This window comes from Chiloscyllium punctatum, chromosome 39 (assembly GCF_047496795.1).
Source record: "Chiloscyllium punctatum isolate Juve2018m chromosome 39, sChiPun1.3, whole genome shotgun sequence".
Lineage (NCBI taxonomy): Eukaryota > Metazoa > Chordata > Chondrichthyes > Orectolobiformes > Hemiscylliidae > Chiloscyllium > Chiloscyllium punctatum.
The window spans coordinates 62,349,733-62,364,487 of NC_092777.1; the positions used below are offsets into that span (position 1 = coordinate 62,349,733).

Here is a 14,755-nt window from a genome sequence, read left to right on the forward strand (position 1 = left end):
ATCTACCTTACCCCCAAGCTCCACACACCACCCCCCCCCCCTCCCATTTATCTCTCAACCCCCTTGGGTCACCCACTCATTCCTGATGAAGAGGTTTTGCTTGAAATGTTGATCTCCTGCTCCTTGGATGCTGCCTGACTGGTTGTGCTTTTCCAGTGCCACACTTTTCGATTCTTGATCTCCAGCATCTGCAGTCCTCACATCCTCCTAACATTTTTTGAGGAGTCCATTATCTTTCCAATGACTGGTCTATTATTGGTCCATAATCCCTTTGGCATGTTGTTTCTACTTTTTTACGAACCACACAAGTTGGTGGTTCCAAGGCAATATTCCCACTGCAAATTAATTTTTATGCATGCAATATTTTCCCATTATCTCTTCCAAAGCTTATTTTAATACATTCAGATGCAATCCATTTGAACCAGGATTTTATGCTGTCAATGTCTGATTAGTTTATTAATTATCTGCCCTCACTGTGCGCCCTAAGTGTCTTGAATCCTTTTGATCTTCTTATAATGTCACATCCAAGTCTTTATAAGACCATTGTTCTCATGAATTTCTATAGTTAACACTTGAGCTTAACTTGTGATGCTTGGAACATGATAAGTGAGAACACTTTTGTGATATCTATTTGACCTTACATGTTATTAATTGAATTGTATCATGAGGTCAAAATCTGATACTTACAAAAAGAAAACAAGTGCTAAAATTAATGTTGCTACAAATTAAGTTCATTGTAAAACTGAATAAAACATTACTCACCTGATTGGAGTTACTAATTTTGTTTGCCTTTATCGGATCACAGGTCTCATAGACAGCATACAAAACTAAACCACACAGGCAAGCTGTTGTAAGCACAATAATCATAGCAAACCAGTTCAGAAACAGAGCTCTGTGAAATCAGAAAAAGTTGTGGTAATAAGTACAGCAAGATTACACATTTTGCATGACACTTACAAAATGAACTCTGCTTATTTATACACTTTTCAGTGTTAAAATCTGAACAAAATATGACTGACACAATATAATCTTGCAGTGAATGTTAAAATTCATGCTATTCATGTAATTGAATATTACAAATATGTAATTATGGTTAAGTTATTCAGGTAAGTCAGGAGAAAAGAAAAACAAGAATAATTAGCCAAAAAAAAACATGCTAAAATTATATCATTCAAGAAATACTTTCTTCACTTAGTATTGTAAATCATGGTATGTATTTTGGCTCTGATATTGTTCAACCATTAAAGTCTCCAAGCTGAACTTGTAGCCTGCTCCATCACTTAATACGATCATGGCTGATCTTATCTTGGGCTCAGCTCCACTTTCTGGCCCACAGTCTATAATCTTTCAATCTATATTAATGAAGAATTAGTCTATCTCCTCCTTAAATTTACTCAATGTCCCAACATCCACCAGACACCAGGATAGTGAATTTCACAGATTCTTAACTTTGTGAGAGAGGTAATTTTTGCCTTAACTTTACTTTAAATTTTCTACTCCTTATTTTAAAATTATGACCACTTTTTCAAGATTGCCTCCACATGAGGAAATATCCTTTCTATGTCTATTTTGTCAATCCCCTTTAGCATCTTATGTACCTCAATTAGATCTTCTCATAAATTGCTCAATCTCTGTTCATAAGACAAACCCCACATCTCAATCAATCTAGTGAAACTCCTTTAAAATGCCTCCAATGCAACTATATCCCTCCTCAACAAGAGGATCAAAATTGTACACAATATTGCAGGTGCAGTCTCATTAATGCAGTTGCAAAAACACTTCCCTATTTTTATACTCTATTACTTTAGCAACAGATGCCAAAATTTGCTTTTCTTATTATCTGCCGTACTTGCATATTAGTTTTTGGCAAATCATGCACAAGGATACCTAACTCCCTCCACACCAAAGCACACTGAAGTTTATTCCATTTAGGTATCGTGCTGCCTTTCTATTTTTCTAACCAAAATGGATAACCTCCACTTCTGCATATTCAATGTCATTCGCCAAATATTTGCTCATTTACTTAACCTACACATATGTATATAACTATTCACATATCAATTTGTAAATTTATTATTTCTTAATTTCAACTTGCTTTTCCATCTATTTTAGTGTCATTTGCAAATTTAGCTCTATTACCTTCTATCCCTGCATCCAAACCGTAGAGTACAGATGGCTGAGATCCAAGGACCAAACTCTGTGGCACTCCACTTGTATTTTTCCAAATAAAAAAACCTATGTATCCCAACTCTCTGTTTTCTGTTGTTAAGCAATCCTCTACTCAAGCTAATAAATTACTCCCAACCCCATGTGATTTTACGTTGTGTAATAAACTTTTGTGTGGCATCTTATCAAATTCCTTCTGGCATACTATACCTACAGGATCCTTATTCTCCACACTGCATGTTATATCTTCAAAGAACTAGCAAATTAGTCAAACATGATTCATATAGTCAAGCTCAGTTTGATAGATTGCACTGCATCAGAAATGTTCTGCTGTTACTTCCTTAATAATGGATTCTAACAATTTCCCAATAACGTATGTTAAACTAACTGGTCTGTAGTTTCCGACTTTCTGTTTCCCTCCTTTTTTGAATAACGGTGTGAACATCAACATTTTTCAAGTCCACTGGAACATTTCCCATATTCAGGGAATTTTGGAATATTATAACCAACATTATCTCTGCTGCCACTCCTTTAAGAGCATAGGATGTAGGCCATTGGGCCCTGGGAACTTGTCTGCATGGACGAATTGGACCAAAATTATGAAGTCAAAAGCACCTATGGTCACTTTAAGATAGAAAGAGCTTTTCTGATTTTAAAGTACAGCCACAGCTGCCAGCTAAAGGTCAGGCTATTCCAAATGTAACATTTGACTGTTAACAAAGAACATAACAGTGCAGTACAGGCCCTTCAGCCCTTGACATAGCGCCAACCTGTGAAACCATCTGAAGCCCATCTATCCTACACAATTTCATTTTCATCCATATGTTTACCCATTGACCATTTAAATGCCCTAAAAATTGGTGAGTCTACTACTGATGCAGGCAGTGCATTCCACAGCCCTCCTTCTCTCTGAGTAAAGAAACTACCTGACATCGTCCAATATCTATCACCCCTCAATTTAAAGCTATGTCCCCTTGTGCTAGCCATCACCATCCAAGGAAAAAGGCTCTTACTGATCACCCTATCTAACCCTCTGATTATCTTGTATGTCTCAATTAAGTCATCTCTCAACTTTCTTTTCTGTAACAAAAACAGCCTCAAGTCTCTCAGCCTTTCCTCAAAAGAGCTTCAGTCCATATTGGGCAACATCCTAGTAAATGTCCTCTGCACCGTTTCCAAAACTTTCACATCCTTCCTTTAATGCTGTGACCAGAACTGTACGCAATACTCCAAGTGCGGCTGCACCAGAGTTTTGTACAGCTGCAGCATGACCACGTGGCTCTGAAACTCAATTCCTTTACAAAGAAAAGCCAACACACCCCATGCTTTCTTAACAACCTTATCAACCTTGGTGGCAACTTTCAGGGATCTATGCAAATGGACATCGAGATCTCTGCTCACCTACATTACCAAGAATCTTATCATTATCCCAGTACTCTTTATTCCTGTTGCTCTTTCCAAAGTGAATCACCTCACATTTTTCTGCATTAAACTCCATTTGCCACAGCTATACAACTTATGCATGTCTCTCTGTAACCTGCAACATCCTTCAGCACTATCCACAACTCCTTAGTGTCATCTGCAAATTTACTAACCCATTCTTCTACGCCCTCATTTAGGTCATTCATAAAAATGACAAACAGCAGTGGCCCCAAAACAGATCCTTGTGGCACACCACTAGTAACTGAACTCCAGTGTAAACATTTCCCACCAACCACCATCCTCTGTCTTCTTTCAGCTAGCCACCTTCTAATCCAAACTGCTAAATTATTCTCAATCCCATGCTTCCATATTTAATGCAATAATCTACCCTGGGGAACCTTGTCAAATGCCTTACTGAAATCCATATACACCACATCAACAGCATTACCCTCATCCACCTGTTTGTCACCATCTCAAAGAACTCAATAAGGTTCGTGAGGCATGACTTACCTTTCACAAAACCAAGTTGACTGTCCCTAATCAACTTATTCCTCTCTAGATAATTATCAATCCTATCTCTTATAACCCTTTCCAACACTTTGCCCCGAACCCAAATAAGACTCACTGGTCTATAATTACCAGGGTTATCTCTAGTCCCCACCTTGAACAAACAGATAACATTTTCTCTCCTCCTGGCACTATTCCTGTAGACAATGAAGAGATAAAGATCAAAGCCAAAGGCTCTGCAATCTCCTCCCTGGCTTCTCAGAGAATCCTTGGATAAATCCCATCCAGCCCAGGGGACTTATCTATTTTCACACTCTCCAGATATGCTAACACTTCCTATTTATGAACGTCAATCCTGTCTAATCTAGCAGCCTGACTTTCAGTATTTTCCTCGAAAACATTGTCTTTTTCCAGTGTGATCACTGACAAAAGATATTCATTTAGAGCTTCCCCTATCTCCTCAGACTCCACACATAAATTTCCACTACTATCCTTGATTGGCTCTAATCATTCTCTAGCCATTCTTTTATTCCTGATATATCTATAGAAAGCTTTAGGGTTTTCCTTGATCCTACTTGCCAACAACTTCTCATGGCCCCTCCTGCCTCTTCTTAGCTCTCTCTTTAGGTCTTACCTGGTTAACTTGTAACTCTCAAGCATCCTAACTGAGCCTTCACGTCTCTCCTAACATAAGCCTTCTTCTTCCTCTTAACAAGAGATTCAACTTCTTTAGTAAACCACAGCTCCTTCGCTCAATCACTTCCTCCCTATCTGACAGGTACATACACGCAATAGCTAGTCCTTGAATAAGCTCCACATTTCATTTGTGCCCATCCCCTGCAGTTTGCTTCTCCAACCTATGCATCCTAAATGTTGCCTACTCGCATCATAATTGCCTTTCCCCAGCAATAATTATTACCCTGTGTTATATGCCTATCCTTTTCCAACACTAAAGTAAACATAACCGGATTGTGGTCGCTATTACCAAAGTGCTCACCTATCTCCAAATCTAACACCTGGCCAGGTTCATTACCCAGTACTAAATCCAATGTGGCCTAGCCCCTTGTTGGCTTGTCTACATTTTGTGTCTGGAAACCATCCTGCACACATTGAACAAAAGTTGACCCATCTAAAGTACTGGAACTATAGTATTCCTAGTCAATATTTGGAAGGTTACTGTCCCCCATAATAACTAACCTATTACTCTCGCTCCTTTCCAGAATTATCTTTGCTATCCTTTCCTCTACATTTCTGGAAATATTCAGAGGCCTATAGAAAACTCCCAACAGGGTGATCTCTCCTTTTCCATTTCTAACTTCAGCCCATACTACCTCAGTAGACAAGTCTTCAAACGTCCTTTCTGCTACCGTAATACTGCCCTTGACTAACAATGATGAAAATGTGTTGCTGGAAAAGCACAGCAGGTCAGGCAGCATCCAAGGAGCAGGAGAATCAACGTTTTGGGCTCATGCCCGAAACGTTGATTCTCCTGTTCCTTGGATGTGGTTGACCTGCTGCGCTTTTCCAGCAACACATTTTCAGCTCTGATCTCCAGCATCTGCATTCCTCACTTACTTCTTGACTAAAAATGCCATACCTCCCCCTTTTTTTACCATCTTCTCCATTCTTATTAAAACATCTAAATCCCGGAACCTGCAACAACCACTCCTGTCCCTGCTCTATCCATGTCTCCGAAATGGCCAAAACATCAAAGTCCCAGGTACCAACCCATGCTGCAAGTTCAATGGATACCTGAGTTTTGGTTGTTGTTTTGACAACAATTCAAATGTAACCAATTTGTTTAAATAACGCCCAGGATACCAAAAGTCAAAGAATTCGAATTTTATTGTTTTGAGACCTGGAAACCAATTAAATAATAAGAATTTAATGTGTCATGGGGGAGTATATAAACACAGTATTTTGAAAATTAGATGGAGAGTAACTGCCATCGAACAACTGAGCAATTGCTGTACAGCCAGAGAGCTAACTGCCAATCTAACATCTTGTTCTCAAGGAAATTAGAAAATACCTTTTCATGTAAAATGTACCAGCAGTAAAAAAAAGAAAGAAGACAACCCAGGGAGATGAGCAGCCAGAAGATTGAAGATAGCGGAGAAAATAGAGACTGTGTGGTCTTGAGATTAAGTTAATGTAATGTTTAATAAGTGGATTATTGGAACAGCATATTTTTATACAGTTGGAGTCAGATAGTAAGTACTTAGGAAAAGAGGGATTTAGACTTGTGAATAATTGTTGCTTAGTGTTCACTACAAGAGTTAAGAAAATAAATTGTTATTTTACTTTAAACAGTAGAATTTAGGAATTCTCTGTCATTCATTTTACTAGATTACGAGGCGAGGCGAGCTTTTCTGGGTGTTTGGTTTAATTAGCTGAGAGGTTCGACCTCCGTATCATAACAATGATTGTATGACTCGAATCCCAATATTACTTTCTCCCTAGTGGTGATGATTGTTCTCAGTTCCTCAAACATTTTCAGAACCTCTGCATTACCTGTACAGTTGGAACCGTACGAGTGTCCTGCACTGTGAAAACTGAAGCAAAATATTGATTTAGTGATTCTGCCATTTCTGTGTTTCCCAAGGACCGATATTCACTTTAACTGCTCTCTTCCTTTTGATGTACATTTCGAAGCTTTTGCTATCCATTTTATATTTTGTGCTAGTTTTCTTTCATAATTTACCTTTGCTCTTTTTATGGCCTTTTCAGTTATCCTTCCTGTCCTTGTGAGGTCATCATCTTAAATAGGAAAAGGAACTCTCGCATACTTAGAACATCGGACATAGAACATTACAGCGCAGTACAGGCCCTTCAGCCCTCGAGTTGCCAACCTGTGAAACCAACCTGTTTCTCTTATCACAGGTGCAACCAGACATAACTGAGCTTCTCCAGTGCTTTCTGTTTTTATTTCAGATCTCTGGCATCCATAGTACGTTGCTTTTATTTGACTCCTCTTAATTTTCTTGCTATTAGAAGAACAAGGCCAGCTTCTCCAATCTTCCCATGTCACCAAAGTCTCTTAATCCCGGTACTGTTCCAGTAAACTCATTCTGCACAAACATAACTTCCATCCTTCCATACTTTATGACTCTAAAAGATAATGTTAAGGATTCCATACACTGTTTAAAATAATCTTCTCAACTTATCCTGCCAACTTTTATTATTCATTCTGGAAAGGTGGACATCAATGTCTGGGTCAGCATTTATTGTCCATCCCTAACTGTCTGGAGAAGGTGGTGGTGAGCTGTCTTCTTAAACTAATTCAGTCCTTGTGGCATAAGGACAAACATAGTTCTACTAAGTAGGGAGATCCATGATTTTGACATCCAAATAATTGTAATATACTTCAAAGTCAGGTTGGTGTAGCTAACAACACCCCACGCCTCTCTGTTTCTTCACCATTTAGTTTCTGTTGCTATTCCTCAATTTTTTCTACTTAAAATATATGAATTAACACATCTCTGCACTCAATTTCAGTGATTAATTCAAGCATTTGCCTATTTCAGCAGTGTATTGATGCCCTCTTGAGGTCCATTTACCATCCTTTGATTACTATGGATAACGGTTCTGCTTCCTATGGGTAGTGTTTGGTTGTGAGGCATCCATAATATGACAATTATTAATCTATTTATCCAAAGGTTGTGTCTTGCATGAAAGATGTTTCAGAAAGTAGGTCATAAACTCAGGAACTGAAATAGGTCATTCAGGTCACTCAGTCTGCTCCATTCAATGAGCTCATGGATAATCTAATAATCTTCAACTCCAGGTCCCTGCCTTTTCCCCATAATCCTGGATTCCATTATTGATTAAAGATCTGTTCATTTCACCTAGAAAATATACTTGACAACCCAGCCTCAACAGCCCTCCATAGAGAAGAATTCTGTACATTGCTACCTACTGAGAGAAGAAATCCCTCCCATCTGTTTGTGGGTTCTAAGATTACGCCATATGGTCCTAGAACCACCTGCTCCACATCTATCCCGTCAAGCCACCTAAGAGTTTTGTACGTTTCAATAAGGTCAGCCCCCATTTATCTAAATCCCAATAGGTACGAGACCAATCTACTCAACCTCTGCTCATAAGGAAATTTGTTTATATCCAGGATCTACCAGTGGACTTGATCTGGACTGCCTCTAATACCAGTATAACCTTTCTTAGATAAGACATCCTAATTATATACTCCATTCACCTTGAAATAAAGTGAACATTTCATTTGCCTGCTCTATTATCTGCTGAACCTATGAGTTTTTGTGACTAGTGTATGAGGACTCTCAAATCTTTGCATAACCTCATATTTTCCCACATTATATTACATCTAGGGGGTCAGGGGAGGCAAGTCCTCACTGTTGACGTGCTTTTTTGTGATTATGCCGGCAGCACCATAATTTTAAAAGGGGCGACACGTTGGCTTAGTGGTTAACATTACTGCCTCACAGTGCCAAGCACCTGGGTTTCATTCCAGCCTTGGGTAACTGTCTGTTTGGGAGTTTCCACATTCTCTTCATGTCTGCGTGGGTTTCCACCAGGTGTTCCAGTTTCCTCTCACAGTCCAAGGGTGTGCAGGTTAGGTGGGTTGGCCATGCTAAAATTGCCCATAGTATCCATGGATATGCAGGCTAAGGGGATTAGCCATGGGAAATACAGAGTTACAGGGATAGGTTGGGGATGGATCTGGGTGGGATGCTCTTCGGAGGTTTGGAGTAGAGTCAATGGCCTGTTTCCACACTATAGGGATTCTGTGATTCACTTACCCTGTCTATATCCCTCTACCTACTCAGTTCCTCATTCTCATCACTTACTTCTCAACTACTTTTGAGTGATCTTCAAACTTAGTGGTAGTACAGTCACTTCACTTATCCAAGTCATTAATACATAAGTAATTGGCTTCTAGTTTATTAACTAGCATAAAATGTGGTACCTTATCAAAAGCCTCCTGTTTCTCCTTTATCGATCCTGCATGTTACCACTTCATGAAGCCATCCTGACTTTTCTTGGTTACATTATGTAATTCTGAATGATCTGCTATTATATCCTTTAAAATACATGTTAATATTTTCCAATTACTGTTGCAATCAAGTCAGTTGAGGTGAATTGACAGTGGCAGCCCTTGACTTCAAGGCTGCATTCAACCAAGTGTGGCATTAAGGAGTCCTAGCAAAACTGGAATTAATGGGTATAAGGGGGCAAACTCCCCAGTGATTTGAGTCATACCTGACACATATTAAGATGGTTGAGGTTGTTGGAGGTCATTCATCTCCATGATATCTCTGCAAGTGTTCCTCAGGTTAGTTTCCTAGGCCCAATCATCTTCAGTTGCTTAATGAATTACTTGACCTTCACCATAAGGTCCGAAGTGGGGGTGTTCGCTAACGATTGCACAATGTTCAGCACCATTCACAATTTCTCAGATGCTGAAGCAGTCATGTTCAAATACAACAAAATCTGGACAATATCCAGACTTGGGCTGACAAGTGGCAAGTAACATTCGCACCACAAATTCCAGGCTATGACCATTACCAATAAGACACGATCTAACCACCGCCACTTGACACTCAATGGTGTTACTATCACTGAATTCCCCACTATCAACATTCTGGGAATTATCATTGACTACAAACTCAACTGGACACACCACATTAACGCAGTCGAGAGTGTGGTGCTGGAAAAGCACAGCAGTTCACACAGCATCCGAGGAGCAGCGGAATTGATGTTTCGGGCATAGCCCTTCATCAGGAATGTGGCTTGTGAGCTGGGAGACTGAGCGATAAACAGGAGCGAGGTGGGGCTGTGGGGGAAGGTAGCTGAGAATGCGATAGGTAGATGAAGATGGGGGAGAAGGTATAAGTTGGAGAGGAGTGGGGAGTGGATAGATGGGAAGTACAGGGGTCTCCACCGTATCTGTTGCCAGGATGACCAATTCCCCCATAAAACATCCCAGACGGCCTCCTTCTTCAAAGACAGAAACTTCTCCTCCCACGTGGTTGACAATGCCCTCCAGCTTATCTCCTCCACTTTCCGTACCTCTGCTCTTGAACTCTACCCCTCCCAACACAACAAGAACAGAGCTTCCCGGTCCTCACCTTTCACCCTACAAATCTCCGTATACATTACATCATCCTCTGTCACTTCTGTCAACTTCAAACAGACCCCACCACTAGGGATATATTTCCCTCCCCACCCCTATCAGCGTTTCAGAATCACCATTCCCTCCGCGACTCCCTTGTCAGATCCACGACCCCCACCAGCCCATACCCACTCCCGGCTTCGTCTCCTGCCACTGCAAGAAATGCAAAACCCACGTTCATACCTCCCCCCCCTCACCTCCATCCAAGGCCCCAAAGGATCCTTCCACATCTGACAGAAATTTACACATCTTCTACTGTATCCATTGCACCCGATGTGGTCTCCTCTACATCGGAGAGACAGGACACCAACTTGCAGATCGTTTCAGAGAACATCTCTGGGACACCCGCACCAACCAACCCCACTGTCCCTTGGCTGAACATTTTAACTTGCCCTCCCAATCCACCAAGGGCATGCAGGTCCTAGGCCTCCTCCATCACCAAACCCTAACCACCCGATGTCTGGAGGAAGAACACCTCATCTTCCACCTTGGGACACTGCAACCATATGGGATTAATGTGGATTTCACCAGTTTCCCCATTTCCCCTCTCCTCAACATTATTCCAGTCCTAACCTTCCAACTCGGCACCAACCTCTTGACTTGTCCATCATCCTTCCCACCTATCCGCTCCCCCCTCCTGTCCGACCTATCACCATTACCCCTACCTTCATCAACCTATCACATTCTCAGCTACCATCCCCCCAGCCCCCACCCCCTCTCATTTATCGCTCAGCCCCCTGGCCCATAAGCCGCATTCCCGATGAAGGCTTATGCCTGAAACATCAATTCTCCTGCTCCTCAGATGTTGCCTGACCTGTTGTGCTTTTCCAGCACCACACTCTCAACTATGATCTCCAGCATCTGCAGTCCTCACTTTCTCCACATTAACACAGTGGCTACAAGAGCAGGTCATAAGTTAGGAGTACTGTAACTCACCTCTTGACTCCCCAAACTCTGTCCACATTACAAAGCACAAGTCAGGGGTATGATGGAATACATCCCACTCGCCTGGATGAGTGCAGACTCAACAACACTCAAGAATCTTGACACGACCCAAGACAAAGCAGCCCGCTTGATTGACATTACATCCACAAGAATCCATTCCTTACACCACTGACACTCAGTAGCTACTGCAGAAATTCACCAAAGATCCTCAGATAGCACCTTCCAAACCTACAACCATTTCATCTAGAAGGACAAGGCAGCAGATATATGGGAACACCACCACTTTCAAAATTCCCCTCCAAGCTACTCAGCATCCTGGCTTGGAAATATATCATCCTTTCCTTCACTGCTCTCGTTCAAAGTCTGGGAATTCCCTCCCTAATGGTATTGTGGGTCAACCCACAGCAGGTAAACTCCAGTGTTTCAAGCAGGTAGCTTACCACCACCTTCTCAAGGGCAACTAGAGACTGGCAATAAATGCTGGCCAGCCAGCGATGCCCACATCTCTCAAATCTGGATGTAGGTTGCTCACTGAGCTGGAAAATACATTTTCAGACATTTCATCACCATACTAGGTAACATCTTCAGTGAGCCTCTGAATGAAGCACCAGTGGTGTAGCCTGCTTTCTATTTATATGTTAACCCAAACATAGAGGTAGAAAGCGGGCTACACCACCGGTGCTTCATCTGGAGGCTCACTGAAGATGTTACCTAGTATGGTGACAAAACGTCTGAAAATTAACCTTCCAGCTCAGTGAGCAAACCTACATCCAGAACCTCAACCTGAGCAACAAATATCTCAGATGAATAATACAGAAACAGGTCAATACTTTATTTTTGTCTCCTTACCTTTGAATAACTACATCTATATTGGCAGTTTTCCAATCCTCCAGTACATTTCCAGAACCTACAGTTTCTTGGAAGACATTCTATCAGTGCATCCACTATCATTGTAGCAACTTACTTTAATATTCTAGTTTGCATCCCATCAAGATTATGGAACATATCAGTTTTTAGTCCCATTAGTTTCTCTAGTACTTTTTTTCTCTAGTCATAGTTGGTGTATTCATTTACTCTCCTTTTTTGACACTGGATTATTTATTCTTATTCTATCAATGTCTTTTACCATTAATACTGACGCAGGATATTTATTCAACTCCTCTGCCATTTCCTGGTTCTCCATTATTATTTTCAGAGTTTACTCTCTAACAGATCTATGTTCACTTTGGCCTCTCTATTCCTTTGTATTTATTTAAAGAAGCTCATGCTGTCCATCTTGATATTACTTGCAACTTTACTCTCAAAGGTTTATCTTCCCTCTCATTCTTTTGTTCTGTTCATCTTTTGCAGATTTTTGAAACTTTCTGAATCATCTAGTTTATCACTAATCTTTGCCGCATTACTCATTTAGCCAGAGAGTGTTGGGCCTGTGGAATTCACTGCCACAGAGTGCAGTGGAGGCCGGAATGTTAAATGTCTTCAAGGCAAAGATTGATAAATTCTTAATCTCGTAATGAATTAAGGGAAACAGGGAGAGTGTGGGTAAGTGGCGTTGAAATGTCCATCAGCCATGATTGAATGGCGGAGTGGACTCAATGGGCTGAATGGCCTATCTTCCACTCCTATTTCTTATGGTCTTATTTTTTCCTTTCAATTTGATACTGTTTCTTAAACCCTAGTTAATCATGGCTAGCAAATCCCTTTCCTAGAATCCTTCTTTCTCACTGTGATACATCTTTATTGCGATTCATGAATGATTTCCTTCAAGGTCTGCCCTTATTCGTTAACCTTCTTTGCTGTCAAACTTCTTTTCAGTCCATTCCAGCTAACTCAGTCTTCACTCCTCTGTAATTACTTTTATTTAAGCTTGGCACAGTTATTTCTAACCTAAGTTTCTTACTCCCAATCTAATTCACCAACTCTTCCCTGTGCTTTAATAAGTTGGAACAATACATCTAGACCAGGGCTTTATTCTTTCTAATTAACAAACTAATCAAATACAATGTCCTAATTTGACTGAAACACAGGCTTTGGACTTTTAATCTACAATTGCTTTCTCTTCCTTAACTTTGTAAAGGTGGAAGAAATCTCAAGTTCTCACAAAATGATAAACTCATACATTTATCCTGTAATTTCTTTTAATATGCATATTGTATACCAGAAAATTTTGTAATCTGCACATGCTCAGGCAATCCAGATTAAAATTAGCCCAGTCATCCCAATAATCTGAGCATTGACTTGCCCAAGCATGCCATCTCTTACAGCTCTAAATATTCCCCTCAGTGAGCCAGTGGAGAAGACCACACTTCTGACACAAGAAGTTTGAGATATCTAACCAAAGCAGATTCTTCCAAGGAATAAAGTACCATGAAAGAGGAGACCCATGTCCCATAATCCTAATGTGCCCCTGAAGTCGTCAAGCATCTTTTGCAATACTGATCCACAAGTCATACCTAAACAAAGCACTATAATGGAGAAAAAGCAGCACATTTCTTTGGATGTTTGCCATCCAGGGACAGCAAGGTCTCAATAAGATGTTCTTGACTTTGTTTTACTGAAAACCATGTGTGTAAATATCAGGGAGTTTTGAGCAGTGCAGAAAGAAGTGTATGTCTTCATTCTGAGTTTTTTACCAGATTATTTATACCAATGCTATATTTGGGCAAGAACTCTCATGTTGTTATATATTAAGATGCTGCATTGAAGGTTCGCCTATATATTGAAGTATGGGGAGACATTGAACTGGAAGATATGAAATGGGTGGACATCCTGGACTATAGAGTAAATTTTGGGTGTGAGCTTGCTTCAGTTTGCCCAGCTTGTTCTGCTCTAATCTTTTAGTTAATGTGGAACTTCATTTGCCTCAGAAGGCTGCCAGTGATCGTAAGCTAGTAGACTCAGTGCCACACCATATCAGCCAGTATTGCAGGAAGAAGTGGAACAATGAACACCTCCAAACTCAGTCTATGATCTTGTTGGGGTTCTAACTGGACAAATGGCCAGGGAAAAGGAACCCAACATTCCTACTTCTCCTTCACTGACCAGCAGCCCACAAGATATTACCTACCCACATATATAGCGTGATCTGTAAAATCAAAATGGCTGCAAAATGAAGCATTATACCAACAAAGTCGGTCAAATCTCAGATGGCGAAACAAACTATAGACTTGAGGTGGAAGACCTGGAAAAATGGTGCACTGATAACAACCTAGCTCTCAATACCAACAAAACAAAGGAACTCATTATTGACTTTCGGCAGGATGATACTCATGCCCCTCTACACATTAATAGCACAGAGGTGGAACAAGTGGAGAGTGTCAAGCTCCTAGGCATGGTCATCCACAACACGCTTTCTTGGACTCTTCATGTGGATGCACTTGTTACAAAGGCCCAACAATGTCTCTTCTTCCTCAGGCAGCTGAGAAAATTTGGCAAGAAGGCGAATACCCTTGCCAACTTTTATAGGTGCGTCATCGAGAGCATTCTGTCTGGATGTATTACTACCTGGCATGGCAACTGTACCATTCAAGATCGGAGACGGTTACAGAGAGTGGTGAACTCAGCCCGGACAAT

The 14,755-nt window shown here is 40.7% G+C and overlaps 1 protein-coding gene across 1 annotated transcript in view; it reads right to left on the minus strand.

The window, feature by feature from the left end:
• Positions 1-14,755, minus strand: part of LOC140463782 (sodium-coupled monocarboxylate transporter 1-like) — a 195,248-nt gene that overhangs the window by 55,101 nt on the left and 125,392 nt on the right. Inside the window, exon 8 of the mRNA XM_072558091.1 lies at positions 763-892. Coding sequence (XP_072414192.1) covers positions 763-892 — 130 coding nt within the window. The remainder of the gene's footprint in view (positions 1-762; positions 893-14,755) is intronic.